The following is a 27392-nucleotide window of genomic DNA, read 5'->3' as shown; positions in this document are numbered from 1 at the left end:
CTAATGTTCACCAACATGTAACAAATGAAGTTTTTCAGGAACAGGGGGAGACAACGAATGTCGACACACCTGCACCACTCAAGCTTTTCCTTGATGAAGCAGAAAATCAAAGAAGAACCAAACGCCCTCGGATGTTGGGTTTCAAAGCAACAAAGAAAATAAGGGAACGTGAGCTACACCGCTTAGAAGCCATGGCTGGGGCACTCTGTACACCGGGACCATGGGTCACACCCACACCAAAACCCTTTAACCTCCCACTTCTTTTCGAGAGGCTTGGGTGGAAATGAAATTAGGCTTAGTGCAAAGTCACTTCTTTTTTATGAAGTATACCATGTTTTGTACACTACTAGAACTCTTTTTTTCCCAAAAGCTACTAGAACTCTTTTAGCTTAAGCTATTTTTACTTTACTTTTATTTTAGTTCTGATGATTGGATAAATACCCATTTTGTTGTAAACCAACTGTCTCATGGGCCAAATTTGGCCTTAGAAGACATTAATATATCTGTCTTTCTTTCTCTCGGGAAGTGCTATGCTAAGCCTAATGAGGGAGAAGCAATACAATATTACCATACAGGTTGCAACATAACAATTGGGAATGGTTCGGTTTAAACCAAACCAAACTACGGAACTGTAGATTAACAACTTAACAATTTTAAAGGTTCTGTTTGCTTCAAGTTCAATTTTTTGTAAATGGTTTGGTTTTGGGTTGGTCAATGGTTCGGTTGGGTTTGAACGTTTATTGGATTAACGGTTTCTGGGTTAAATGGTTTGAAACCATGGTTTAAATGGTTTAGAGTTGACATATTGATTCTTAATTTATTTTCTTGATTTTTTTTAAAGAACCTTTAAAGTTTGAAGCTTGAAGATGAGATTTTTAGGAAAAATCTTTGAAAGTTTAAAAATTGATTTTTGACCTAAGTTAAAAAACCAAAATCGAATCGTGAAATTGCGGTTTTAATAGTTTAATGGTTTAAGTTTCAATTGTTTTTAAACGGTTCAGTTTTAAATTGTTTGGGTTTGACATTGTCGAGCCAAACTGAATGCAAGCGTTGCTGACTCCTATCAATGCACGGAAAAACCGAAAACCCTAACAACTGCAACTGCAACAAAAAAGCTCTTGTAATCGGTCCGGGGGGTAAAGTCAGAAATGGCCGTTGCGACTCTTTGGATTTCGAAAAGTGAATGAGGGAGGGAGGTGTGGGGAACGGTAGGACAGAATTATACATACATACATACATACATACATACATACATACATACATACATCATATATACATACATACATACATGCATACATCATATACAAACATACATACATACATACATAACATACATACAGAGAGGTTTGGAAGCTCTTGTGTAGCCATAGCTAGCCAGAACAGAGAGAGGCCTGTGCCCTTTGGCAGCAGACAATGAAGCTTAGACGTCGGGACTTCACATTGGATGGCCCCGGAATCGTGAAGGTACGTACGTTCCCGAACTGGAACCTTAGAAGCCCACGCTTCTGCATCTATAGTCCCTTAATTTGCAAGGCCCTGACTGCCTTTAGTGCTTGATTTCCAGCTTACACCTGAGAATCCTGAAGATCTGTGGTTTTGCTACAACCTAATTGCCAAAGGGGACCGACTGTCAGCGTCCACCATCAGGTATGCTAATCTTTTACTACCTTCTCATTTTCAACTCAATACTTATCCGATCTAACTCTAGTTTGGCTCCTCATTTTATCCAGAAAGGTTCAAAGAGAAACATCCTCTGGAAGTAAAGAAGCTGAACGTGTTCATACAAGGCTGGAGGTGGAAGTAGAGGTAATATGCAATGTTCCTATTATTATCGGTAATCTAATCTGATTCTCCCATATTTCACCTCGTCCAAAAAAAAGGATGCCTCATAAATACAGATACTTGATGAGAAGCATGATAATAGGAAGTTGGAACACTATTATAACTCTTTAGATAGAACACTGAAATTTCACATTGTTTTTGTTATGAAAGTGCATGCATGCTTAAGAGCATGCAAAAATATGACATACTTAAGCCATTGATATTGGGTGGAAGATATTGACATGTACCGAGCAGAGGCATAGTTGGGTGAGAACATTTACTTGTGTATAGAAACACATGTAAATGATTTGAACCTCATAAGCTAATTACCAACCGAAATAGCTGTGTCCAAGACAGCAATTTATTCACATTCTCGTACTTTCACCCATTCCAAAGTATGGAAATTGTAGACAATGTGGTACGGACCATCGACATAGAATGTAAACTGACTCGACACTATTGCAATTTTCCCTATACATCTACATCTAGAAACATGAACTTCTGACTATGGGTAATTTTGTGCCATGAATTATTAAATACAATTTGATGGTGGAGCAAAAGTGGTTTCTGTTGTGAAAGATGGTTTAAGGCATAGTTGTTAAAAAACGTGTATTCTATGTTTTAGAATACTCTCAAGTATTCTACACATATTCTACGTTTTAGAATTATCATTTTTCAAATTTTCACACATTTTACGTATTCTAAAAATTTGATGTATTCTATGTATTTAACAAGTATTTATCATTCTATTCAGCTCATGCACTTTATCATACATCCAAATAGTTTTACCATAAGAGAACTGATCATGATTATTTGATTGTTTGCCTTCTCTTGGGTGTCAAGAAATTGCAGATTAACTTCCCATAGTCTTTCCTTTCTTTTAAACAAGTCTTTTGTACGCATGTAGACACTTTTGATGGTTCTCCTTATCTTTGACTGTATCTAATGTTATAAAGGTGCTTTTGTCATGGCATTCCTTATCAAAATATCTTTTCGTTGAGCTACATTGGTACCATTGCTACGAGCATGCCTATCCCAAAAGATGTTTCTTTTAAAGTGCATGACAGAATGACTTTCTAGGAAGTTTTCCATTTGCATTCTATTGTTGTACTATTTGTGACGTGTCTTTTGTAAGATATCCTCAACCATTATGACATACATATTTGCTCTTTTGAAGGTCTATGCGCAAATATGTTTGTTTTGCACTATGCTTTAACTTCATATACTCAAATCCTTCCATATATTTAATATTAATAGATAAAGTTATATGTTCTGATTTCAGAGTCCATTGTCCAAATCTCTCTATATAGCAATATAAACCCCCTTCTTGTGTGCCCACTAGCTACAATTTGTAGGCTGTTGGTGTCAATGACTTCCAGAATTGAGCTATCAAAGTAAACTCCATAACCTTGCTTAGTGGTTCGGTAGACCAAAAGTAAGTTGGCAGATATGCGAGGCACATGTAGCACATCTTGAAGAGCGGTAGGTTCATCGTTTGAAGAAGTGTTAAAGAAACACATTACCCACACATGAAGCCTCAATGCTTGAGGCATCTCCTATGGAGATTTGGGAGGAGTTAAGCTTCACATCATGCAAAATGGATTTGTCATAAGTCATGTGTGTAGTGGCACCACTGTCTACTAACCACTCACCAATGGTTGAGGTAGTTGTTCCAGCCAAATGTGAAGAATGTTCCTCAATGCCAAGGAAAACTGTTTCTTTGGCTGAGTGGACTGAGTTTGATTTTGGTGTAGGTTAACTTTCGGTAGAAGAAGATTTCTTGGCATCGTCCCTTTCCTTTTTCTGACAGTGGGGCTGAATGTGACCTTTGTAGGCACAATAATGATAGGTGAACTCCTTGTAGGCTGGGTTGTTTGGTGGTCTTGGGTTGGGTTTGTTGTAGAAGTTGCCAATTTGCTTCCACTTGCCTTTACTTTTCGCATATAGAAGTGTCTCATTGAAAGTTTGAGCACTTTTCTTCCTTGTTGCCCTGTCTTGTAGCATGCCAAGAAATGTATTCATATCAGGTGTGTTGGGAAGAAGAGAAATTGTGTCACGAAAGGCTGAGAATGACTTACGCAGCTTTATCATTAGGTGATGCACAAACTCAACTTCAGTTGACTTGCTTCCCAAAGAAACTAGTTCCTTTTGGAGAGTAACAAATTGCGTTATTTGATCCATGATGTTGAGAGTGTCATGAATCTTGAGATTTGCTAGTTCGCCCTCAATAGCTATCATTTGAGCATGATTAGCTCGATGATACCTCTTTTTGATGGCTGCCCATAGTTCATTGGCTGTCTCTTCATCTGTATTTTGAAATTGACGAGCACGAGAATACTTATCTAGCCAAGCTTCAATCTCAACGTTAGATGAGCCAACAATTGATTTGGTTGAAGAGGATGAAGTTACCGGTGGGAAAGCATGAGCACGAGAATACTTATCTAGCCAATCTCAGCGTTAGATGAGCCAGCAATTGATTTGGTTGAGGAGGATGAAGTTACTGGTGGTTTCTTGTCACGACCATTGACTACATTCCATAGACGATGGTACTATAGCAAGGTCTTTATTTGCAGTTCCCAATCCAAGTAATTGTTCCCATCCAAGATGGACTCTTTGGGGAGTTGGGGAATTGTTGATGAAACAATGGTGGCATGTGAGGCTATGGATATCCTCCTCTTGAGCTACAACTGGACAATTTGCAGCAACTGTAAGTAGATGCCCAGGGTCTTTCTACTCCTTCCTAGATGCTAGGCGAGGCTCAGATGAGCGGAAAAGAAAAAAGAATTAACCTCCTATGTAGGTTGGGAGGGTGGTTGCTAAGAGAACCTCCGCTATAGGGTTGGGAGGGAGGGATAAAAGAAGATAGGTCGGTGTGCTCTTTGGCAAAAAAAAATCAGGCTGAGGATATGGAGACCTCACTGCTCTGATACCATGTGAGAAAAGCTGTTAATAGCAGTTGTGGAACAATTATTAGAACATGATAGACACAACCAAACTATGAGAAGGCTGTTAGACAGCAGTAGAAAAAATGGTTGCAAAGAGTAGAGACAACCAAAGAGTAGAGCTTGTTTTTAAGTAGCAGCAAAAGTAGAAGTCTTTACAAAAGAGGCTGGTATAGCCTATTTATAAAATATTGGGGAAAGTGGGTGAAATGGTTGTTTGGTAGTTAAGTGACTCTTGTACTACCAAACAGGTACAATAAACTAGGAATAAGAGGGAATATCTTGGAAGAAATGGAAAAGAGGAAAGGCATTTAAAGTGTTGCAGATTCTAGAGAGAGAAGAATTTAGGAAGAGAAAGAATGTAGAACAGAGATAATAAAGATGAAAGAGAGTGCAAGTCTAGAGTTGCCACCCTCCAACAACACGCCTGTGGGAAAGTGCCTTGCACGTCCATCCATTTGTCTTCGGCGTCTGAGAACCGATTACTGAAATCGACTTGTCAGCCAAGTTGATTCGGAAAATCTTTCCATCCGGGAAGTCGTCTTGTACGCCGGTTGTTGGCTCCCCCGATTCGAGTTGACTCAAGTAGTTCGCTATCGAGTGCTGTATTCCTGGCTTGTGATGTATATCAAAGTCAAATTCCTGTAGGAGTAGCATCCATCGAGCTAGTCGGCCGGTTAAAGATTGTTTTGTGACGAGGTAAAGGAGTGTCAAATGATCGGCGTGAAAAGTGAATTTGTGGCCGAATAGGTAATGTCGAAACTTGGTGATACTATAGATCATCTCGAGGACCTCTCTCTCGGTGGTCGAATAATTCCTGTTGCCGAAAGATGCCCGTTGGCGTAATAGACCAGCCGATACTAGTTGGGCACTGTTAACTGCATCAACGCATTGCCGATTTTCGTATCAGAGGAGTCGATGAAAATGCGGAATGGTTTCGTCCAATCCGGTGGTTGGATGACGAGTACTTGAGACTAGTTGGCGGAAAATGGAATTGAACTCACTCAGGTGAATTGACATGGGTGTGCCCTCTTTCATGCACAAATCCATAAGTTTCTTAAGCCAATAAACTTTGCTAGCTGCCGTCTTTTGGGCATATAGTTCCTCTAGTCTAGTCCATATAGATTAGGCAGTGTCCAAACCTTCAATATTAAGCAGCAAGGCATCAGAAATTGACAACTCAATAGTTGAGTGTGCAAGCTCATTCAATTCTTGCCAATCATCTTGGTCTATATTTGTAGGCTTTGCCCCTTTGACTTTAATAGGCTTTGCATGCTTCTTCTGCAACAAGATGTTGTAGCATTGCTTTTTCCATACTGCAAAATTATGTGCACCCTCAAGCTTCTTGATGTGCATAAGATGGCTACTGTCACTATTGCCAGTCATGAAAGCTTCTTGATGTGCATAAGATGGCTATTGTCACTGCTGTCAATCATGATTTCTTAGCCCAAAAGGAGGACCAAAACTTAAGCAAAGAAAAACCAGGCCTAGACTCTCACACAATTGAACTAAGGTACAAACAAGTACCAACCAACGATATATGTGCAAAATTATGTGCACCCTCAAGCTTCTTGATGTACATAAGATGGCTAGTGTCATTGCTGCCAATCATGAAAGCTTCTTGATGTGCATAAGATGGCTACTGTCATTGCTGCCAGTCATGATTTCTTAGCCCAAAAGTAGGACTAAAACTTAAGCAAAGAAAAACCAGGCCTAGACTCTCACAAGTGAACTAAGGTACAAACAAGTACCAACCAATGATATATAGCCACCTATGATCTTGCCACCTCTTAGTGGGAACATCGAAGGATGCTAGAATTTGGAAATGAGTTCATCTTGTTGTAGATAACTAGGTGCTGTTGAGAACTTACATCTAATAAATGTTTCCATATCCTGTGTCATCCTCTCCTCAGTCAGCTGATCTACGTGTTCCCAATTTGTCATGGTCATTACACTGCCTATTTTGCATCTTGACATTGAGTTGTATGAAAATAAAAGACCCTTCCATTGAGGCTTTTAGATCCTGTCCATATGAAAATAAAAGAACCTTCCATATTCATTTCTTGGCACAAAGGATTTATAATAATAAACTTTAATTATGGCTTTACAAAAGGATGGCGAATACTGCACGTCTTCACAAATGTTTAAATGTCTCCTATCATTGCATGAACGCATGGAGGTGAATTGTTCATGATCCAATCACTGGAGTGTATTTGAGTTGCAAAATATATAAGAAATGGGGAGGTCAAGACTTAAATAATTGCTATTGCTATTGCTCTTTTTGGATATTATAAAACTCAACTAGGTGTTGGGTCCTATTCAAAAAAATAAGCCTCTGGTAAAACAATAATGTAGGTATCATGTCTTTTCTCTTCTGTTGAGCTATGCCAAATTTTCTCTATGTTTACGTGATAAGTTTGGAGATAAATTTTGACACATCCATTTTCTTGTAAATTTCAACATAGTTTGCTTTTTATTGTGATTTTATTTCATTCTAATTAAACTATTATGATGGATAGGTGATAGATTATGACAATGTTGCAAATATTATTCGTATTCGTGGAAAAAATGTCTCTGAAAATGAGCATGTGAAGGTAAGACACTGTGAAGGTCTGCAATGGCATAATAGGTTTCTTCATTGGGATTCTCCTTATCAATTCATATATTTCAATTTTTGAAGCTAGGAGCTTATCATACTTTGGAGATTGACCAGCAACGACCATTCTCCTTAGCCAAGGTAAATTAAGATCCTGAATCATGGTACTTGCTCCTATCAATGTTGAAGGGGTTTGAGAATATTTATTTTTTAATTTTGCTGGTATCTTAGAATAATGGAAAAAGTACACAATTTTTCATCTAAAGAAAGTTTTGGCTCTATGTGTAAATATGATCATTTCGTGCAGGGAACTTCTGAAAAATCTATTCTAAACCTGTGAATATACTCCTCAAATGTTATGATAAAAGAAACTTGGATGTGCCAAAGAAAGAAGAATACTGTAAAATTGATGAGTTTGAAAAGCAGAAAGCAATTAGCTGATAAAAAAAGAAACTTGAGACTTAAAACACAAAATAAATGTTAAATTTTGGATTTATCAATCTCAAAATATGATAAATATTTGAAGCTTCAGAATATGGAGATTCTGTAATACTTTTATTGCCTCTCTTATGAAGTATGTTGAACATAAATTTGCAAAAACGTTTATATAATAGCAATTACATGCATGGCATTGAGGATTACACCAGGTAAGTGCAAGGTAGAATGCTAGGAATGGATGGATATTGAACACAAAGAAGAGAGCTTTACCTTACGTAGTTTTGCTGTCTCTAGAGCTTGTTTTGAATTCTAGAATGACCAATGCATATACATGTAAGGCTTGACTTGCTAAGTTCATGTATGTGCTTGTCTACAATAAGTTGTACTAATCATTTCTATACTCTCATACAACTTCCGGCAAAGCTCATAAAGAATTCAATAGTACTCAACTTTTGCAAAACAAATGCGACCTAGTTTATCAGAATATTTGCATCTTCACATAGGTGACTTTGCTAGCCCTATGACTCATGGCAGCACCTTGGGCAGGGGATAGTAAAGTGATATTCATTTCTTCTAGCAAAGCACCAAGACATCTGTAATATCTACATGTTGGTCCTTTGAATTATCATTGGATCTCACAAATGGATATTATCTGTTTTTAATATTCTTTTGGAAACTGATTGATTTGTTCACAGGCTTGCTGGGATTCCATAGCAGTCGAAACTTTGAAGATAGCTTGTGGCGAGTTTATCTGTATCTCATAAAAAGTTCTTTATTTGAAAATTTCTTGTTCATCACACTCGTATTGCACCTGGTAGATCCTGCTGCAAGTGCTGAGGTTGCTGCTTTGATGATACAAGAGGGCTTAGCTTGTGTATGTCTTGTTGGACAAAGGTAAAGAGACATTTTCGCAATGACTCTTGCAACCTTCTCTGTTGTGAGTTTATCAAGGCAAATTGAAGAAAGGATGTTTTTAAATATGTACTACATCTTCTTAATGATAAATGGTTTTCTATTTTTGGGTGTAGTGTCACTACGACAAAAGCAAGAATTGAATCTTCTATTCCACGTAAGCATGGACCAGCACTTGCAGGCTATGATAAGGTACATTTTTATTGAGTTCAAAACAACCACTCTCTCATTGAGAGCCATCGACACATTTTTTCTTCTAAGCATCTTCCACTTTCATTCTAAACAACAGTTATGCTTTTATGACAGGCTGTCAATAAGTTCTTAGAAAACGTGTTCCAGGTTTGATTCTATTGCTTGGCATAAGCGCCTTCATTTTCGTTGTATGTTGCTCTCCTAACATTTGTTTTGCTCACAGGCCGTCCTTAGGAATATTGATTTCAATATAATTCGTTGCCTAATTATTGCTGGTCCAGGATTCACCAAGGTGCGTTATCTTCAGCAACTTCTCCTGATCGAAAATTTTGAAACAGTATTATAACCATTGGTTTTTGTACTCGGTTATATTAGGATCAATTTTATAACTACATGCTTAATGAGGCAACAAAAAGAGAGCTTAGGATGATCATTGAGAACAAGGCAAAAATTGTTCTTGTGCATGCCTCGTCAGGCTACAAGTACAAATTTCTTTTTGGTTTTTTGGTTGACTTGCACTTAATTAAATGATGCATAGTCAACTAATTAAAAAGCCAATTGGATTTTTAGGCATTCATTGAAAGAAGTTCTTAGTGCTCCTTCAGTTATGAACCTTATCATGGATACCAAAGCTGCTAAAGAGGTATCTGGTGCTAGTAGTATGCATGTTTTCACCTTCAGCAGATACATGTTTTCTCGATTGTCAGGTTGTGCTGAGTTGCTCTATATCATTACAGGTCAAAGCCTTGAAAGACTTTTTCGATATGCTTTCTAATGTAAGCAGTTATTTTCTTAACATTTTAAATAGGGTAATTGTTTAACCCTAGTTATGCTCAGTACAAAAAACATCTTCCTTATTTCAGAAAATACAATGTTGGCTCTGGTTGAAGATAGGTCTGCTAATAATGAGAAAAGATACTCCAAACTTATTGCAAGCGTTGATATTGCTATGTAGCCTTACTGTTAAATGACAATTTTGGTTGTAACCAGAGTAAATCCAAATTTGGACATCAGAAACATTAGCTTTTGCGGCATATTTAATTCGACAGAACTCTTCCCTGCAAATTCCAGTGTGTCTAATAATTTGATAACTATGATTGCCTAATAGCACTAGATTCATTTAAATAAGAATTCGGGGTATGACTGATGGATCAGAATTTAGAACACTACATCTCCCTCCTCTTTTCACTAATCATAATGCAAATTCTTAGACGGAAATATTTATTTACATGACTGCACTTTATTTTTTCAGGACCCTGCAAGAGCTATATATGGTCCAAAGGAGGTAGAAGTTGCTCATGATCGTCTTGCAATCCAGACATTGCTGCTTACAGATGAGCTTTTCAGGTGTGTGCTCTAAGTTGTTTATTTTCATTGAGTATGGTCAGACATTGATCTTGCATACTACAGATACTACATACAAAAGATATTTTTCCAAGATGGAATATTAAGTTTCTCCATCCATGCTTTTATATTTTAGAGATCTATTTATCAAGATAAGAAAGGGAATCTCTAGGATCCAATGGATGAAGATTCTGCACAAAACAGCAGTCGAGTTAAACATTTATGATTGCTAGTCTTTTTCTTTTTTTATGAAGAAATTGTCACCACATCCATCACAAAAAAACCTTGTTCTTTTTACACACACACACACACACACACACATATGTCTGTATGAATATTCATGCATGCATGCATGTATGTATCCATCTTTTATAGATTCTGATTAATTCCATTTTGTACATGATTGCTGGTCCTTAAAGATATTGATACAACTTCCTATGGTAGCTAATTCTATCGTACAACCTTCAAAGCTTAATCTAGTCGAGCTCTAAACTTAGAAAGTCTAAAATTTATGGATTTATGGATCCTCTGATCACCCGTTCACACATAAAGACAGACTTCTATGATGCTGACAGTTTCTTTAAAGACCGTTAGTTATGATGATATCTTGCATGATTAGGAAATGAAGAAGCCCTCTCCAAGCAGTGACACTCTTGCAGAGATTGTGGGAGCTCCCTCAACAAAACAACTTGTTACAGAAAGACATGCTGCTGGTAATTGATGACCTGCTACTTTCCAGTATAGCCGACATAGCATTGGGTGGATTTGTCACTCATCTAGTAACATGGATACTCACCTCTTACATGCATCTTCGTTTTCTACTGCTTTTTCTCGTCTTCTTATGTCTTCTTCTTCTTCTTTTTCAATATGGATACTACCTCTTACTTGTATCTTCGTTTTTTTTTTCTCGTTTTTTTCTGTTCTTTATGTATATATGTTTCTTTGTTTTCTTCTTTCTCCTTCTCATTCATAGATGTAATCATAGCAAGGATAAGCAAAAGTTCAGGACTGTCAGAGCTGGCAAGGATAGGCCACCACTCAGAGGTGGTGTCTGGCCAATGCCTATGTTCAGCCAGCACCTGCTACAGTTCTTGAACAAATGTCTCCCCCTCACACTCTTGTGTCATTGGCACTAGCAGTTCCGTATAGTGCAATACCCTCCTTACACATGCCATCAGCTTAGGCATCTTATTTAACTTTGTTTGCTGAAATCCTGAACCCGAAACAGACATCCTATCAGAGAGTGTGGGAAAAACTCATTAATTGGGAGTCGATACCCTTTAGCAGAGGCCACTGGTAACCTATTAAGGCCGAGTGCAGATACAGCGGGTTGAATTTAATGAACTTCTGATCACCCAATACATGCCCTGTTCTGCAACCTTCATACCCAAGAATCAGCCATGCATTCCTAGAAACCAGCTTTCTATGAGTACAGTAGCTGACTTGAGGTTGGCACAAACTTAAAGACCTACCTGTCTAGTCCAAGAATGAGTCATGCATTCCTAGAAACCCAGCTTTCTTTGAGTACAGTAGCTGACTTGAAGTTGGCTCTACCTATCTGGTCAAAATTTTCACTTAGTGAATGTTATAAACTTAAATTTAGAAGACCATAACCATTGTGGGCAGCATTTTGCAAAACTCTTCAAGACATTCTTGGGTTTCCAAATCTTTGGATTTGTGAAACAGAAAGCTGATTTCACATCCTTGTGACATGACGGGATTTCATGGAAGCTGATCGTAGTTGCGAGAATTGTGTATGCAGGTTTTTCCCTTTTGTCAAAGGACTGGATTATCCAGGTCTTTAACATGTTGGTTAGAAAGCAAATCCGCAAATTATCGGTTCACCTTCAAGTAGCTAAACAAATAACAGTAAGTGGCACTATCCAATGTATTTATGAGTAGAACCAGTCTCAATCTGTATTTACGAGTATTTATGTTCTAGTCTTTCCCATCTATGTCTGAAGTAGTTCAAAATATATATCCCAAAGTTGACCATTTTTCTGAGTAAGCGCCTATAATCTGTTGATAACATTGTCCATTTTTGAGGAGCTGACCACTCAAATAGTTTTAATTCATTTTTGGTTCTTTTTCCCTATACCATCATACTTTATAATAATCCATTCTGCTTGAGTCTTCAGCATACTGGTAAACTCATTTTTCTCCAATGATCTTTATGCTCTGCACATTGACAATGCCTTTTGGGGAATCAATAATCATTTTGTACTTAAGAGGGTCCATTGATTTCCCTGTCGCATGAACACCATATCAATGTTGATGGAGATGTCAGATTGACTTTTTAGGAATGCCGATCTCACTACTCGACGAAAGTATGTTGACTTGACTGATTCCATAAAAGGAAATGGAGGGGACGTCCATATTTTTTCATCAATGCACGTCTCTGGAGAACGTAATTTCGTAACTTTAATAATTGTTTGCAGTTTTTATAGCACTCAAGGTTTCAATTGTTGAAGCACATTGTCTCAACTGTGCTTGCTTAAAATGTGGTGGTTGCAGAGCTAGCACAACTCTCTGGGATAGCTGCTATTTTGCGGTTTCCATTGCCGGACTTGGAAGATATGGATCTATAATTTATTTAAAGTATTTGTGCATAATGAATATTTTGATCATCATGATAAATTTCTCATTTTTATGATTGTAATGTAAAGCTTTATATTTGTCCACAAATGGTAGTTTGAAGAGGACTACAGTCGTAAGTGTTTTTTGTTTTTGTTTTTCTTACGCATGAAAGGAAGTTAGGAGCTTACTTGCAAATTCTCTTTGTGCAAGATAATACGCAATCATATGACTGATGCATTGTGCTCTATTGAACATGAAGCAAGTAGGAAACAAGGAAAACTCACGTATGCAAATGGGGTGTTCTTGATTGCATGTGCCCCTGGGGAGGTTGATAGACGGAAGAATGTATTGGCAAATGTGTTGTGAGACAAGTTGACATGAAGGCAATATGTCCATAGCAATGATGCTTGGATATCTTAGCTATGAAATATTCCAAATCTACTTTTCTTCCAGAATGTGCACCTATATCTATCAAACAAGAATGCATTTCTCACTCCAATTGTAACATAGGTAGCAATTGAACACAACCTTATTCAATGGGGGAGGGTAAAGCTTTGGCTCCTTGAGTAAAAGCCCATTGAAGCATGATATGTTTTTCTTAGTTAGTAAGTCCTTGGACCAAGATAAGATGATGGTATTTGTATTCATTACCCTCCTATAGATCAAAGAAATAGATTGTGGCTAATGTGTGTGCTTGTTGTCAATAAACCCTAAACTGTGATTCATGGCAAATGCACTTGCACATCCGGTTATAAAGCAACAACCCGCTCTCTTGTAAAATAATCACATGCTCCTCTTCTTTTCTCGGTCCTAACATCAAAACTCTATCAATGTGTTGAATTGCTTGACAAGGAAAGTATAGCCTAGAAATGGTCATACCTTAGCAATTGCTTGCCATGAGGGTAATCACATTCAATTCTTTGCTGTGGAACACTTGACATTGCAAGTGTCAATGTGTGAAACATAAGGAACAAGATTCCCTTGATTGTTAGAGCAATAGAATGTGGTTGACATCCATGCCTCGTGTTGTGTTTTAAATATAAATCCAAATGACTTTAAATAGGAGTGTAAGTTATTTGTGCTTGGCATCATACTCAATTTGTGTATTGAAAACAATTGTGCAAATTAGGATATGTTAATCTATAAAAATCATTGACAATAATGATTATCTTAAAATTTGTAGCTGAACATTGTAGTGAGGAACAAATGATGAGATTGACATCCTACATCCAACACAATGCCACCAATGCATGTATAATGTAATGTGCCATGTAAGTGATATCGTCACCACTAACCAAGCTAAATGTTCAATCAACATATTATGGATGTTGGTGATAAACATTATGGATATGCAAAATGATTATTAAGTTTTTACTATCAAATAACAAATCTTCTCATGATTTGTTTTCTTTCCATAGTTTATCTATTGCCAATTTCATAGCAAGGGTTGCCAGAATAGGCAATGCAAACAATAATAAACAAATATGATAATATCTATTAGCTCTATGAAATTGCATTGTCCTCATGGCCTGGTCCACTAGTGCATCTATTGGCATGACCAAATATGTTCCCTAGTTCACATATTTCATGGTTGGTTGTGGCTTTGTTATTTGGTTGTGTTTTTTTGGTCAAACAAGAAGATTGCAAAGTTTTTCGGGAACCTGAACAAGGGAGGAAACGATTCCATGAGTAGCTATGGTTTTTGTTTTATATAAATGGTTTGGTTCGATTTCAAGACAAAGAAACAAAAACGAATTGCTCCCATAGCTAGCCACAAGAAAAAATTTAGAGCCCTTCATGGGTAGCCTTCATATAATCCCTTTTTTTGAGAAATATCTCTTTCTAGGAAAACTTGGTTCAAGGAACCCTAGTTTGAAGAAACCTTTGTTCGAGAAAAGCTTGGTTGGAGGAACCCTTCGAGGAATGGGCTCATTGAAGATGCCGAGAGTCAACCTCTCTCGCCCCCTTTCTCTCTGCTCACCTTGATTACACAAGGATTATGGGGATTAAGACTAAGTACTCGTGCTTAATACAACCAATTCTTTGATTGAGACAAACCCCTCTAATTTGTTTACAAAGATGTTCCCTTTTAAAAATATGATTTACAATGAGTGGTTATGGATGGTGAATGCATAGAAATGATTACAAGGAAATAGTTACAAAGAAATAGGAAGTAAACTGGAAGGTAGAACTATGATTTTCAATGACCTCAACTCTTTTGATGTCATGGCTTTCCACACCCTCTTTTGCATTCTTCTCCTCTTGAAGACCCCCTCTTTCTTTGTCTCTTCCTTTCCTCTTTTGAGCAAGAAAAATGCCAACAAACAACCCAATATGGTGTAGAAGAATAAGAAGAAGTGGCCCAATATCCACTCTCATACCACACACAAGAAACCACTCAAGGAAAAAAAGAAAAAAAGAACAAGTTTTCCCAAGAACACCCAAAACGAGCTAACCTCCCAATAAAGTAGTTGAACCCCAAATTGATCCCTCAACCCCCTTGTTATATAGGGAGAGAAAAAGCCCCCCTACATTAAATGCTTATAAGATTCAAACCCTAGACATTCTCGCATGGATTCAATCACCTTAACCACTAGGTTATTTATATTTGTATTATTTTTTGAATTAATATTTTTTTCCCCTCCATTCTCTAATTCTGCCTTTGGGCTTGCCACATCACAACAACAGACTATTTCACATGCATATCGTGGTGACCCATTTGACTTGTTTCAAATAGTTTTAGACACATAGTGATATCCTATTCAAATTTAGCTGATCTATCTTACACATCCATTTTGACATAATACCCGACTTTTGTCGAACATGGTTCACAAGGTTTTAGACTATTTCACATGCATATCGTGGTGACCCATTTGACTTGTTTCAAATAGTTTTAGACACATAGTGATACCCTATTCAAATTTGGCTGATCTATCTTACACATCCATTTTAACATAATACCCGACTTTTGTCAAACATGGTTCACAAGGTTTTTGGTTGGAATTCGTGTTTATAATAACATGGGCTTAAACTTTCATGACTTGTCTGATACTAGACATGAAGATCTAATAATTTGTGTGTTACCATATTTTTTTGTTAGTCTAATGTTAAAAGAGTGATCACAATGTGACTTTTATGCATGTCTTCATCTTCATTGCACTTGCATCACTATTCCTTTTCCTTGTCTCACTTGATACACTTGTCTTGCTCGTCTTGTTGTTGCGAAAACACGTGTGCATGTGCTACTCGAGTGGGAACATGAGGGTCATGGACTAGGGAACTCACAAAGTTAAGAAGGCATGGAGGATATGTCCTAGACTCGAAGGATCCTCAGAGTCAAAGGGAGCCTAGAGTTGAAGGGTGCCCAGGCTCAAAGGGAGCCCAGAGTTGACGGGAGCCTAGAGCCAAAGGGTCTTCAAACTCAAAGGCTCTCTAGACTTGACAAGAGCGACGAGTTAAGTGATGATTAACACATGATTAAGGGAATGTACATGAGATTAAGACAAAATGTGAACAAAAATATACAAAGGGTCTCTTTACAAAATTAGGATTTACAACAAATAGAACTAGAGTACCACGATTTCAGTGGTTTTACAAAATGGTCATATATGATTAGAGTACAAACGAAAATGAAACGAACGAACAGGAGACTAAAGAGTTTCCAATGAAGGTAAGTCAAGTGAGCCTCTAGAACCACAACTACCATAGTTGGCTACGTCGCCCGGATGATGGTGAGTGTTCATGTGTCACATCATCCTCCCGTCAACAACCAGAGTGCGAGGTAGTCTAACCCTTCTCTTGGAATCCCCGATGTGTAGCGTTCTGCGTTGCATAGAAGAAGACTGAACCTCCGAATTAAACGAAAATAGGTAAATAGTTTGAAAGTTGAAGAAGTTGCCGAAGAAGAATATTGATCAGAAACCCTAAAGGGAGAAGAACTAAGAGGACTCCTTGCGAAGAACACGGAAAATAAACTCCTAAATCCTCAAGTAATTCAAGGAGAAGGAGGAGAAGAAGAAGAAGAGGAAGGGTAAGAGGAAAAACTCTAAAGTCTGTAGAGGAAGAAGAAGAGGGTTTCCTGCAAAAATCTAAAGTCCAAAGAGGAAGAAGACGAGGAAAGGAAACCTAATGGTACACTCTAAAACTCAAAATGGGCAACCTCCTAAGGCAAAGTGAGCGACTTGAGATAAACCCACTTCTCCTCTTTTCATAGAGCAAGAGAGGAGCTTAATTTCGACATTAAATGTAATTATCCCTTTTCCTTCTTTGCACCTGTTTTAACATAGTGAATAGCTCTTAGACTAACCACTAAGCTATTCAAATTTATTTTATTTTTCCAAAATGAAGCTAGTTTCCCATTAGTTAGGAAGCATTATTACAAAGAGACTGTACAAGGAGGATTATACATAGATCGGGGAATCTTCCTCCGATTAAGTTCAAGAAAATGAGACTAGTTACATCGCCTTTCCTTCTGTGTTGGCTAGTACGAGACAACTCCTGGGGCCGACAACGAAGGGAGGGTGGTAAGTGAGTAAAAAACAACCAGTGTGGGGGCTAGTAGTTCCACCTCGGGCCACTTCCTCCTTGTGTCACCATAGGCGTGTTCTGCCATTTCTGCCAAAAGCGCAAACGAGCAGTGACCATGTCATTGGAATGGCTGCAAACCTCGTCCAATTGCCCTCGTAGGAAGCTGATAAGCGCAAGCCATATGTCCATGATCACTTCCTCCGGGGGCCGCACCAGATCCTGAAAGACCTTTAGGCAACGCACTTTCCATACATACCACAGGGTGAAGCCTGTAATCAACATCCAAATTTCCAGGAACCTAGGGGATGCGGATTGCAAGCCTCTCTCAAATCGAATCTTGGTGATTTTGCCTCTCATGCATACGTAGCACCAACTATCCGCATTGAAGGTGTCTGTCCACCTATCAACGGAGTGATCAATCCATGCCGCAACACTCCACGATGCCGTTCCTTCCACTTCATATGCCGCAAGGAGGCGAGTCACTCTATCCCATACCTTTTGAGCTTGAGGGCAATCCCATAGACAATGCCTCAAAGTCTCAATAGGTGATTGGCAAAGTGGGTAGCCTAATGGGCCGCCACGTTTACCTAGCGATTCGCCAACGGGAACCACATTATGGCCGATTTGCCACCAAAAAAACGTTATCTTTTCTGGCATGTGGAGACGCCAGAGATCCTTCCAAAAGGTAATGAGCACCTCATCAGGGATGCCCAATGTACGTCAGCCATTGCGTAAGGGGTCGTCTAGCTGCAGTTGAAAAGTTCGGCCCATTTTAGTGTTGTACTCGAAGAAATGGCAAAATCTGCCATCATTTTTCCACTTGAAATCCCCTGGGTCCCATTCTAGTTTGACGAGGGGACGACAACCATATACCCATAACTTCCAATGGGGTTCCACCTTAGCAACATCTGGGTCTGTCTTCTAGATGTTATCAACCTGCACCACCACACGGATTGGGTGCCAAGAGCCCCTACTGACTCTCCCCAAAAATTGTATCTCTTCCCGATCCACTCACGCCCTTCAACAACTTAACCCTTCTAGCCTCATCAAAGAGACTGAACCAAGCATCTTCTCTCACCTCCCCCATCAGAACTCTATCAACTGCCTCAGCTATCAATCTCCGCATTTTCATGGCTCCCTTGAGGGGAGGGAATGGAAATGGGACCTCCTGGGCTCCTCCTAAAGCCACCGTGCGTCTCCAATCATCTATAGAGTGGAGCCTTGTTTGCGCTAGCTTTCCCCATGCTAGGACCTTAAGCTACCCTAACATCACGTTGTCACTTGTACGCACCTGAGGGTTCCAATATAATGGTTGTCTAGACCACTCGATTAGTGTCTCCGACGTGTGCTTGACCAAATGATGTCGTACGTGACATCATGCCGCAAGATGGAGTTTGTGACCCTCTCCTCTAGATGAAAAGCTATCTTGGGTGGGACTCCGCTCGTGCAACACCAATTCAAGGAGTCAGGCCAAGGCCTACCATACTTGGGAGTCCCTGCCTGCAACCTATTGCGAAGTAGAACCTTCCAGTACCCCTTACCTAGCAGGAGGCATCAGACCACCATTTTGGCTAGCAATGCTTGGCTCTGCATTAAGGGGTCTATGATGCCAAGCCCCCCTTTGGCCTGCGGTTGTGTTAACCAATGCCATGACACTCTGGCGGTAGCCATCGGGTTGTCCTTATCTGACCATATAAACCCCCTGATGGAAGCCTTAATCGTGTGCAAACCTGAAGGGTCCATAATCCAGTAGGAGACTGAGTCCCACATGGTGGCGAGCATCACTTGGTTCGCAATAAGAACCCTACCAGCGAAGGATAGTTTAGACCTGCTCCATTGGTTCAACTTCTTGCTTCGTTTGGCTTGCACATGGGACAATTGCACTCCCTTGGGGATTGCCCTCCCCATTGTAAATCCGAGGTACTTGAATGTCGTCCCATCAGGGACCCATGCAAAATCAGCATGGGGATGCCACCTTGGCTTCTCTTGTTCGCTGAACCAAAGGCCTTGGGTTTTATCCCAATTGACCTTGGCACCAACAGCCTAACAAAAGTCCTCAACAAGATGTTCAACTCGCTGCAAATTTGCATCATCGACTTGCAAGAAAAGGACCGTATCGTCGGCATATTCAGATAACAGAAGATCCTCAATCACATTGGGGATGGGAAATCCCCTCAGTCTGCTACTTGGTGCTTGTAAGTAGGCAGAGAAAGCCTCGGTTACAAATAGATAGAGATATGGGGCTAGGGACAACCTTGCCTCACTGAGCGTGTAGTTGGAAGGCGGGGCCCCTAGCACCAGATACCAACATGCTACTGGTAGCAATCCGATAGAGTGCAGAAGTGCAATTCCTCCATTGTTGGGGAAGGCCATAGCTCTCACTACTCTTTCCAAAAAGGGCCATAACACCCTATTGTGAAAGATTATGTGCGGAAGCAATAAAAAAATGAACACAGAGAAAAATACGCAGGTTTAATGGAGAGCTTGGATATACACAGTACGTGGGAGAAACAGAGAGAGAACACACAAAAACTCAATTCAAAAATACTAACTCTTTGTACATACATCGTGCTCAGTGAGCACCTTTTATACAAGCCCTGACAATCGGGTTTACACAAGTACTGACAGTACTTGACTGCTCATAAATGAGCCTCGACACTTACTCCCAAAACTATTCCTTACGAGGAATATCCCTCTAACGGCCTTTCGGTTTACGCACCGACACGGCCTCTCGTTATGCACCGGTTTGCGTATCCGTTTTACGCACCGGTCCGGCCTAACTGATCGGTCCCAACCGATCCAGTCCTCGGCTTGCTCAACCGATCCAGCCGATGTTGAGCTTGTCTCTCAACACTCCCCCTCAAACTCAACTTGAGGCTCTTCAGGATCTTCCGGATCACCGCTCTGGTTCCTCCTGGCTCCACGCCTCGCTCGCGCTCCTCGGCCTGTTCGACTCCGTGCGCATCGACCCTTCCGGTCAGCTTGTCTGCTCCCACGGACCTTCACAGCTCCCTTGCTGTCGCGGTGTTGGCACTTCTCCTACTGCCTTCTTTTCCGCTTGGCCCTCGGTTGATTCAGTGTATCTGAATCAAACATCCGAACCGACTCGGCTACCTCCGATCGGTTTTCGCTCTCGTCTGAGTTGGTTGTCTCCAACTCATCTTCGGTTTTCTCACCCTTGACGACGTCATCTCCCCCATGCTTGGTTGGCTTCGGCTCTTTCTTTCGGTTGTTCCCCTTATGTCCGCTTTTGGACTCTTCCTCGGATCCGCCCTCGGCTTCTTCAGCCGATCCGAAGTCGTCATCCGACTCGGTGTTGCGGTCTTCATCTTCTGGAACTTCTCTCCCTCTTCCGTGGTCATTCGGGACGTCTCTCCCCCTCAAGTTCGGCACGTCGAGGTGATGCAACCCAAGCGTACCCGAGAATTTCCGCAACTTGTCCAGACCTAGAGGCTTGGTGAAGATGTCAATTGTTTGCCGATCCGTCACAATATACTGAAGTGCAACTTCACCAGAAAGGACACGCTCACAGACAAAATGGTAGTGCACCTCCAGAAAGGATGCTGCTGAGGTTGTCGCAGTAGATTGTCGTCGGATCAGACACCTCCTCTTGCTGGTCCTTAAGTAGTCGCTTCAAACATATGGCTTCGCATGTCGCGACAACCACTCCTCTATACTCAGCCTCGGTGCTCGACAGTGCAACTGTCGGCTACTTCTTGCTACTCCACGCGATTGCGACACTCGCAAGAGAGAACGTGAAATCGGACGTGGATCGGCGATCGGCGACATTGCCGGCCCAGTCGGCATCGGTGTAGCTTGTTGTCTGCCTGGCCGGACTAGCCTCAACACAGGTGTCTATCCGACACTTCTCCAAAGGGGTGGTAAGGATTGGATGCTAGGTTACACACGTAAGATGATTACAATTAAGCACAGACGGTAAACAATACGAGATACAGATAAACACGCAATAATTACTATTGTATTACTTCCGTCCAACCCTTTACAAATCATCGGATCCTTTTATAGGCATCCGACAAGGTTACAATCGGTGCGCTTAGGCAACCGACATCCGAATCGGTCTGGATCCGGATCGGTACCACTGTACCGGATCCGTCCCTCCGAATAATAATTCTACTATTATTTACTTCCTATTATCCGATCCGACTCCGCCTTCCCACTTGTCCTTGCTCTTCTGACCGGCCAACACATGGCACGCCCGTGGGAAAGTGCCTTGCACTTCGAATCCACTCCCGGCCTCATTCTTCCTCCAAAATATCGAGCACACTTTGCTCGATGGTGTCAAGTGGTGCTTCTTCCTCCTGTTCCTGTTCCTTGCCTGCCTGGTCTCCGACCTCCGGTTGGGTGGGCTGTTCCATAAACATTTGCTGCTCCGGCTCTGCTTGATTCTGTGGTGCCGATGCTTCCTCACCGCTTCGTCCGGGTTCTTCCTGTTCTCCCTCTGTTCCAGGCTCTGTTTTGTTACCAGTGTCGCTTTCTCCGGTCTTGACTGGTTGGCTCGGCACGCCTTCTTCCTCTGCTCTGGTGTCTTCCGGTCTCAGCTCTTCTTCTTCTCCTTCGATCGGAAGTTCTTCTTCGGGTATTCCTTGTCGGGGTTGTTCGGTGTCGGTTGGTTCAACTTCAGCCGGTCGCTCTCCCTCACTTATTGTGATTGGCGTCGTTCTTCCCTTAGCTTCCTGTCGTAACCGGTCCTGCTCGTATCTCTCCAACTCCAACTGAGTTACAAACTGCCCGTCATCCAACCTCTCTACCAGCCCTCGGATTTCTTTGAGGTGTTCTTCTGCTAAAGTGTAGAAATCCTCCAACAATTCTTCCCGAATGGCGACGATACTTTCTTCATCCATCTTGTAGAACTTGTCACCGGTCTTCCTCCGATTCTCGGCATCCGCTCGGAGTGTCTGCAGCTCGGCTGCCTGTTGTGACCACTCCTTCCATAGGTTTTCCGTACTTTCGTTGATGCTTGCCTGAGCTCGGGTACTCCATCCTGACATGATGAGCTTGATCCGGTCAACCCCCGCCTTAACATGCGCATAAGCTTCTTGCTTTTCCTTCCTTGCCCGTTTTATAATGTCGGCCATTATCTAAGCCTGGGCCTCGTAATCCGCTTTCTGCTTTTCATAGGTACTTTGCAGTTTGCTGATCGTGAAGGTCGATTTTTCCTTTTCTTCATTCCTGATCTTGGTCAGATCCAGCTTTTCCCGCCTTAGCGCCTCTAATTCCTTCCTTCTCTCCGTCGCTTGGGCTATTTCCGCCGACAATGCTTCCTTGTTGGCACTGACCTCATCCATTGCCTTAGCCAGGTCTAATCGGGTCTCTTTGAGCTGTTCTTTCAGCTTCTCTATTTGCCGGTCATAGTCTGCTGCCCGTTTCTTGTTGTCCGACTCGGCCTGCTTGTGATCTCGGTAGAGACGGTTGAAGTCCTCCGTCTTCTGCTTCAGGCGTCGGTTTGCCTGAGCTCTTAACCGATCGTCCCGGTCCTTCTGTTGTCGGAGTTCTTCCTGCAATCGTTCTATCTCCTGCTCGGCATGTCGACGCAGTCGGTCCTTCTCCTTTTGCAGCTTCTCTTTTTCTTCTTGCAGTCGGTCATTAGCGGCTCGACCTTTCCGGAGGCCTTCTTCCATTTTTCGTCTGTCGTCCTCCACCGCTTTCCGCTACTCCCTTTGTCTTTCCCTTAATGCCTCCTGAGCTTTTAACTCCTCTCGTAAGGTTTCTATTATTTTTTCGGTCTCAGGGCCGGTTTGCAAGGCTACCGGTTCCGGTTCCGGTTCTGGTTGCTTCCTTGTTGTCCCGACCGGCTCGGTGACAACTTGTGCTTGTTGAATTCCTTCCCTTGCCTGCAACAGCTCCCCTTGCATTTCCTCGATCTGTGTTCGGAGCGTGACCAACTCCTGAGTTGTTGTATGCGTCAGCTGTTGCCTACACGTTTCTTCTTTCTCTAACTGGTCCGCTACTCCCGATAACTGCTCCGAAAGCCATCTCAGCCATTGTGGCTTTGTTCTTTCTGTGTTGGGGTGGCCTTGCTCACTTAACTCAGGCTGTTTTTCCGGCCTTTTCTCTGGCTCCGGCGCTTGTTCATTCTTCTTCTCTAGGATGACCGGTTCTCTGAAGTCCGGCACAACCGGTGTCGGTGCTGCTTCCCTCGGTACGGGTTCCGGTACTGTTTCCGCCTCGGCTACTGGAGGTGGTCCTTGCGCCCTCTGCTGAGTTTTGTCAACTGGTGGAGCCGGTCCTTTTGCCCGTTTCTCCCGACCTTGTCTTGCTGGGAGTCTTACCAATGGTTCGGATGAGTCTTCTATTTCAGCTTCCTCCCCCGGTGCGGTTACCAGACGGACCTTTTGTATAAAGTCCTCTGGTTCCGGTTCCGGCCGTCGCAGCGTTATATGGATTGGTTTGCACGCTATCGGTTCCTCCTCGACCGATTTCCCTTTGCCTTTACCTGCCGGTTTTGCCTTTGTTGCCGGTTCCTGTTGCTGTCGGGATGGACCTTCCCCCCGCTGTTCTGCTTCTTGCTGGGTCCATCCGGGGGTGTGTTTCTCCAAGATCTGTCGGCGCTTTGTGACCTTTTTCGGTGTCGTCTCCTGCCGACCTCTTTTCTTTTGTGTGATGGGGAGCACCGGTGGGACTAACACCGTTAGCCATTGTGCTATCCCGGCCCATGGCTTTTTTCCTTCCACAAGATTCTTGATGGCCTCCTTCAATCCTTCGGTTATGAAATGGAGCCAGTCTATTTGTAAGCCTTCGTACGCTGCTATTAAGAACGCTGCCCGGTACTTGGCTATGGCCGGGGGACGGGGATTCACGAATCCGTATTCCATCATGGCGCGGGCCACTTCTCCGAACAGCAGGTTCTCTCCGCCCTGCGTTCGGTACGCCTTGCTGCTGATAGAGTACTCACCGAAATATTCGAACAGGATCTCACTTGAAGGGTTTTCGATTGTTTGAAGTCCTCCTGCTTTTATCCCCGTGAGCGCCTGCACCGCACCTTCCGTGACTTCTGACAAATCGATTGATGCTGCCGCCTGCTCTGGTTCTGCGTGTGGTGGAGCGTCGGCGATCCACATCAATCCTTTTAACCCGTTCTCCCTCATCCATTGGCGTGCCTCTTCCGACAGTACCATTGTTTCGAATTCTTCTTCTGCTGCCTGTTGTTCGGGATCGGGCTCTGTGTGCTCTGTGCGTCGGATCGCTCTTCTGTGCTTCTGCGCCTGTATGTAGGAAAATTCGTAAAAAGTGAGTCCTTCGCAGGCCTGTGTCTTATATAGTGGCTTTTGCCTCGAGCCGCCCTTTTTCGTTTCCCGCGCATGTTCCTCTCCCGCCATAATTAGTATGTCCTTTCTTGTTTTCCGCGTGTGAGTGCCCACGTTCCATGCTTTAAATAGCAAGTACGCGCACGTCCTTCTTTAATGCATGGCGCCTCTTCGTTGCATGGTGGCGCTCCCACCTCTTGTGATCTCCCCATCATTACTATGATTCGCGTCGATTTTTTTTTTTCCTTCCTTTTGGACCACGTCATTTGCTGGTCCCCCCCGATTTGTTCGGGTCGGTTCGTGTGGATACCGGATCCTTCTGTCAGTTTTCCGGGATAGTCTTTGTCGGTGTCGGTGTCGGTTCCTCATCTTGCCGGATTTCCGGGTTTTGCTTGAACGGGTTCGCTGGCATATTTCCCTTATACGGCTTTAGCCGAAACCCATTCGCCCACTTGCCGATGACATCTCCAGACAACGTGCCGAGCTGATACGACCCATTGTACTCCTTGGTGATCCAGAACGGTCCGGTCCATCGAAACCGCAACTTTCCTGGCATGTTCCCCATTCGTGTCTGGAATAGTAGCACCGGTTTCCCGACTTCGAACTCCTTTTCATTGCCACGCCGGTGTCGGTCCACGAAAGCTTTTCTCCTCCTTTGCTCCAGTTCGAGTTGTAGTAAGCTGGCTATTCGGTTTTCTTCTAATTCCAACAACGTCGCCAGCCGGATTCGTTCGGACTCGTTCTCACTTAAGCGCTCCTTCACCTGAATTCGTAAGCTGGGGATCCGGAACTCTACCGGCATGACCGCTTCTAAACCGAATGCTAGCCGAAACGGGGTTGTCCGGATGCTGGTTTTGTAGGTTGTTCGGTACGCCCATAGCGCGCTTTGCAATTTCGTATCCCAGTCGGTCCGGTTCTCGTTGACGATTTTTCGTAGGATGTTCTGCAGAGTTTTGTTCGTTGATTCCGCTAGTCCATTGGCTTGAGGGTAGTAGGGAGTACTCTTTTTATGTACCATCGCGTAAAATGACGTTAGGCTTTCTACTACCTGCCCGAGAAAATGTCCTCCTTGGTCACTTATAAGCTCGATCGGGCATCCATACCGGCACCATATGCACTCATACAAAAACTTTGCCGTGGACGTGGCCGTGTTGTCCCGTAAGGCCTTTGCTTCTACCCATTTGGTGCAATAGTCGGTCGCCACTATGACATACCGATTTCCGGTTCGCATTGCCGGTGGTTTGAAGGGACCGACAAAGTCCAACCCCCACTTTTGAAACGGTTCCAAGGGCAAGACCGGGTGGTGTGGCATCCGGGCCTGCTCTGTGGGTTGGCCCAGTCGTTGACACAAATCGCATTCTCCGCTATACTTCACGGCATCTTTTAGGGTGGTCGGCCACCACAGTCCGCTCTGCCATATTTTCCGAGCGGTTGCATCGCCGGCATAATGCCCGCCGGCAATTCCACATTGGGTTTCCCTGAGGATTAGATCCTTCTCATCGCTCCGCACTGCTCGTCTCCAGATGCCATCTGCCCCCTTGTGATAGAGGGTGTCTCCAACCAAGCAGAAATGTCTGCTTCTTACTGCTACCCTTTTCCTTTCATCGCGGTCCATGTTCTCCGGGGGAACTCCGGTGCTCAGGAACTGATGCATCTCAGTTAGCCACGTGTCTTCATCGGCTACCGTTGCATCCGTTGCCGGTTTCGTCATGATCCGGAACAACTCGGCGTCGGGAAACTCATCCTGGATGCCGTCCCCTGCTTCTCCGGATTCGAGTCTGCTTAGGTAGTCCGCTACCGCATGCTGCGCCCCGGGTCGGTGGAAAATGTCGAATTCAAATTCCTGTAACAGCAGTGTCCATCGTGCAATTTTTCCCGTCAGGGATGCCTTCGAGACCAGGTAGAGTAGTGCCGAATGGTCGACATGGAAGGAAAACTTCCTTCCGAGCAGATAGTGCCTGTACTTTGTGACACTATACACCATTCCCAATGCCTCGCGTTCCGTCGTAGAGTAATTCCGTTCGGCTTTTGAGAGTTTCCGGCTTGCGTAGTACACCGGTCGGTACCATTTCGGCTCCGTGAGTTGCATCAGAACGCTGCCGATTGCTACGTCCGACGCGTCGACGAAGACGTGAAAGCTTTTACTCCAATCCGGCGGTTGCACCACCGGAGCTTGCGACAGCATAACCTTCAACGCTTGGTAGGCTTCCTACTCCGTCTCCGCCCATAGGAAGGGTATCCTATGTACGGCGGTATGTAACGGTGTAGCGAAGTCTGCGAGGTGCCGTATCATCCGGCTATGCCACCTTATTTGGCCCAGGAACCGGCTTAAAGCCTTTGCGTTATTTGGTGCTGGTGCCTCGAGAATCGCCTTGACTTTATCCGGATCTACCGCGATTCCTTCCTTACTCACCACGTGCCCTAGTAAGTTGCCGCTTGCCACTCCAAAGACGCACTTGGCCGGGTTCAGGCTCAATCGGTACTCGCGGCACTTCTCCAAGCACAGCCGGAGGTGATCGAGATGCTCTCCGTGCCGGCTGTAGACCGCGAAATCGTCAAGGAAGACCTGCATAAAACCGGGGATATATTCCCCGAAAATTTCCATTATTATCCTTTGAAAGGTCGCTGGAGCCGTCTTTAGTCCGAACATCATCACGACCGCGACGAACACTCCCCATTCCGTCACGAACGCCGTCTTCTCCTGGTCGGCCGGGTTCATTCGTATTTGGTTGTAACCACTAAATCCATCCAGGAAGCTGTAAACTTCGTGGCCGGCTA

The 27392-nt window shown here is 42.8% G+C and overlaps 2 protein-coding genes across 2 annotated transcripts; one reads left to right on the top strand and one right to left on the bottom strand.

Moving 5' to 3' along the window:
- Positions 1-1352: 1352 nt before the first annotated feature.
- PEL1 (Eukaryotic release factor 1 (eRF1) family protein) lies at positions 1353-12930 on the top strand. Its single transcript, XM_087329721.1, has 16 exons — positions 1353-1464; positions 1565-1647; positions 1731-1806; positions 7283-7357; positions 7444-7500; positions 8493-8538; positions 8616-8691; positions 8826-8901; positions 9016-9048; positions 9125-9193; positions 9277-9383; positions 9472-9544; positions 9639-9677; positions 10154-10248; positions 12546-12652; positions 12760-12930. The coding sequence occupies exons 1-16, from the start codon at positions 1414-1416 to the stop codon at positions 12831-12833; spliced, it is 1137 nt and encodes a 378-aa protein (XP_087185847.1). The 5' UTR covers positions 1353-1413; the 3' UTR covers positions 12834-12930.
- Positions 12931-18903: 5973 nt separating this feature from the next.
- Positions 18904-19722, bottom strand: LOC147855888 (uncharacterized). Its single transcript, XM_087329577.1, has 2 exons — positions 19462-19722; positions 18904-19392 (listed from the first exon to the last, which is right to left on the bottom strand). The coding sequence occupies exons 1-2, from the start codon at positions 19720-19722 to the stop codon at positions 18904-18906; spliced, it is 750 nt and encodes a 249-aa protein (XP_087185703.1).
- Positions 19723-27392: the final 7670 nt, after the last annotated feature.

Source organism: Azolla caroliniana, unplaced genomic scaffold (genome assembly GCF_043228905.1).
Source record: "Azolla caroliniana isolate FFs.n. ecotype wild unplaced genomic scaffold, voAzoCaro1.0.p SCAF_13, whole genome shotgun sequence".
Taxonomy (NCBI): Eukaryota; Viridiplantae; Streptophyta; class Polypodiopsida; order Salviniales; family Salviniaceae; genus Azolla; species Azolla caroliniana.
Note: the sequence above shows the minus strand (reverse complement) of the source record. Positions and strands in the feature narration are given on the sequence as shown.

What these genes read in the sequence shown, in the direction of transcription:
- PEL1 (XM_087329721.1), top strand. Translation starts at nt 1,414, where the DNA reads ATGAAGCTTAGACGTCGGGACTTCACATTGGATGGCCCCGGAATCGTG. An exon ending in GACCATTCTCCTTAGCCAAG is followed by an intron (nt 7,501 to 8,492) that starts GTAAATTAAGAT and finishes ATTTGTTCACAG; the next exon opens with GCTTGCTGGGATTCCATAGC. An exon ending in CTTACAGATGAGCTTTTCAG is followed by an intron (nt 10,249 to 12,545) that starts GTGTGTGCTCTA and finishes TTGACTTTTTAG; the next exon opens with GAATGCCGATCTCACTACTC.
- LOC147855888 (XM_087329577.1), bottom strand. Translation starts at nt 19,722, where the DNA reads ATGGCCTTCCCCAACAATGGAGGAATTGCACTTCTGCACTCTATCGGA. An exon ending in CTGAATATGCCGACGATACG is followed by an intron (nt 19,393 to 19,461) that starts GTCCTTTTCTTG and finishes GACTTTTGTTAG; the next exon opens with GCTGTTGGTGCCAAGGTCAA.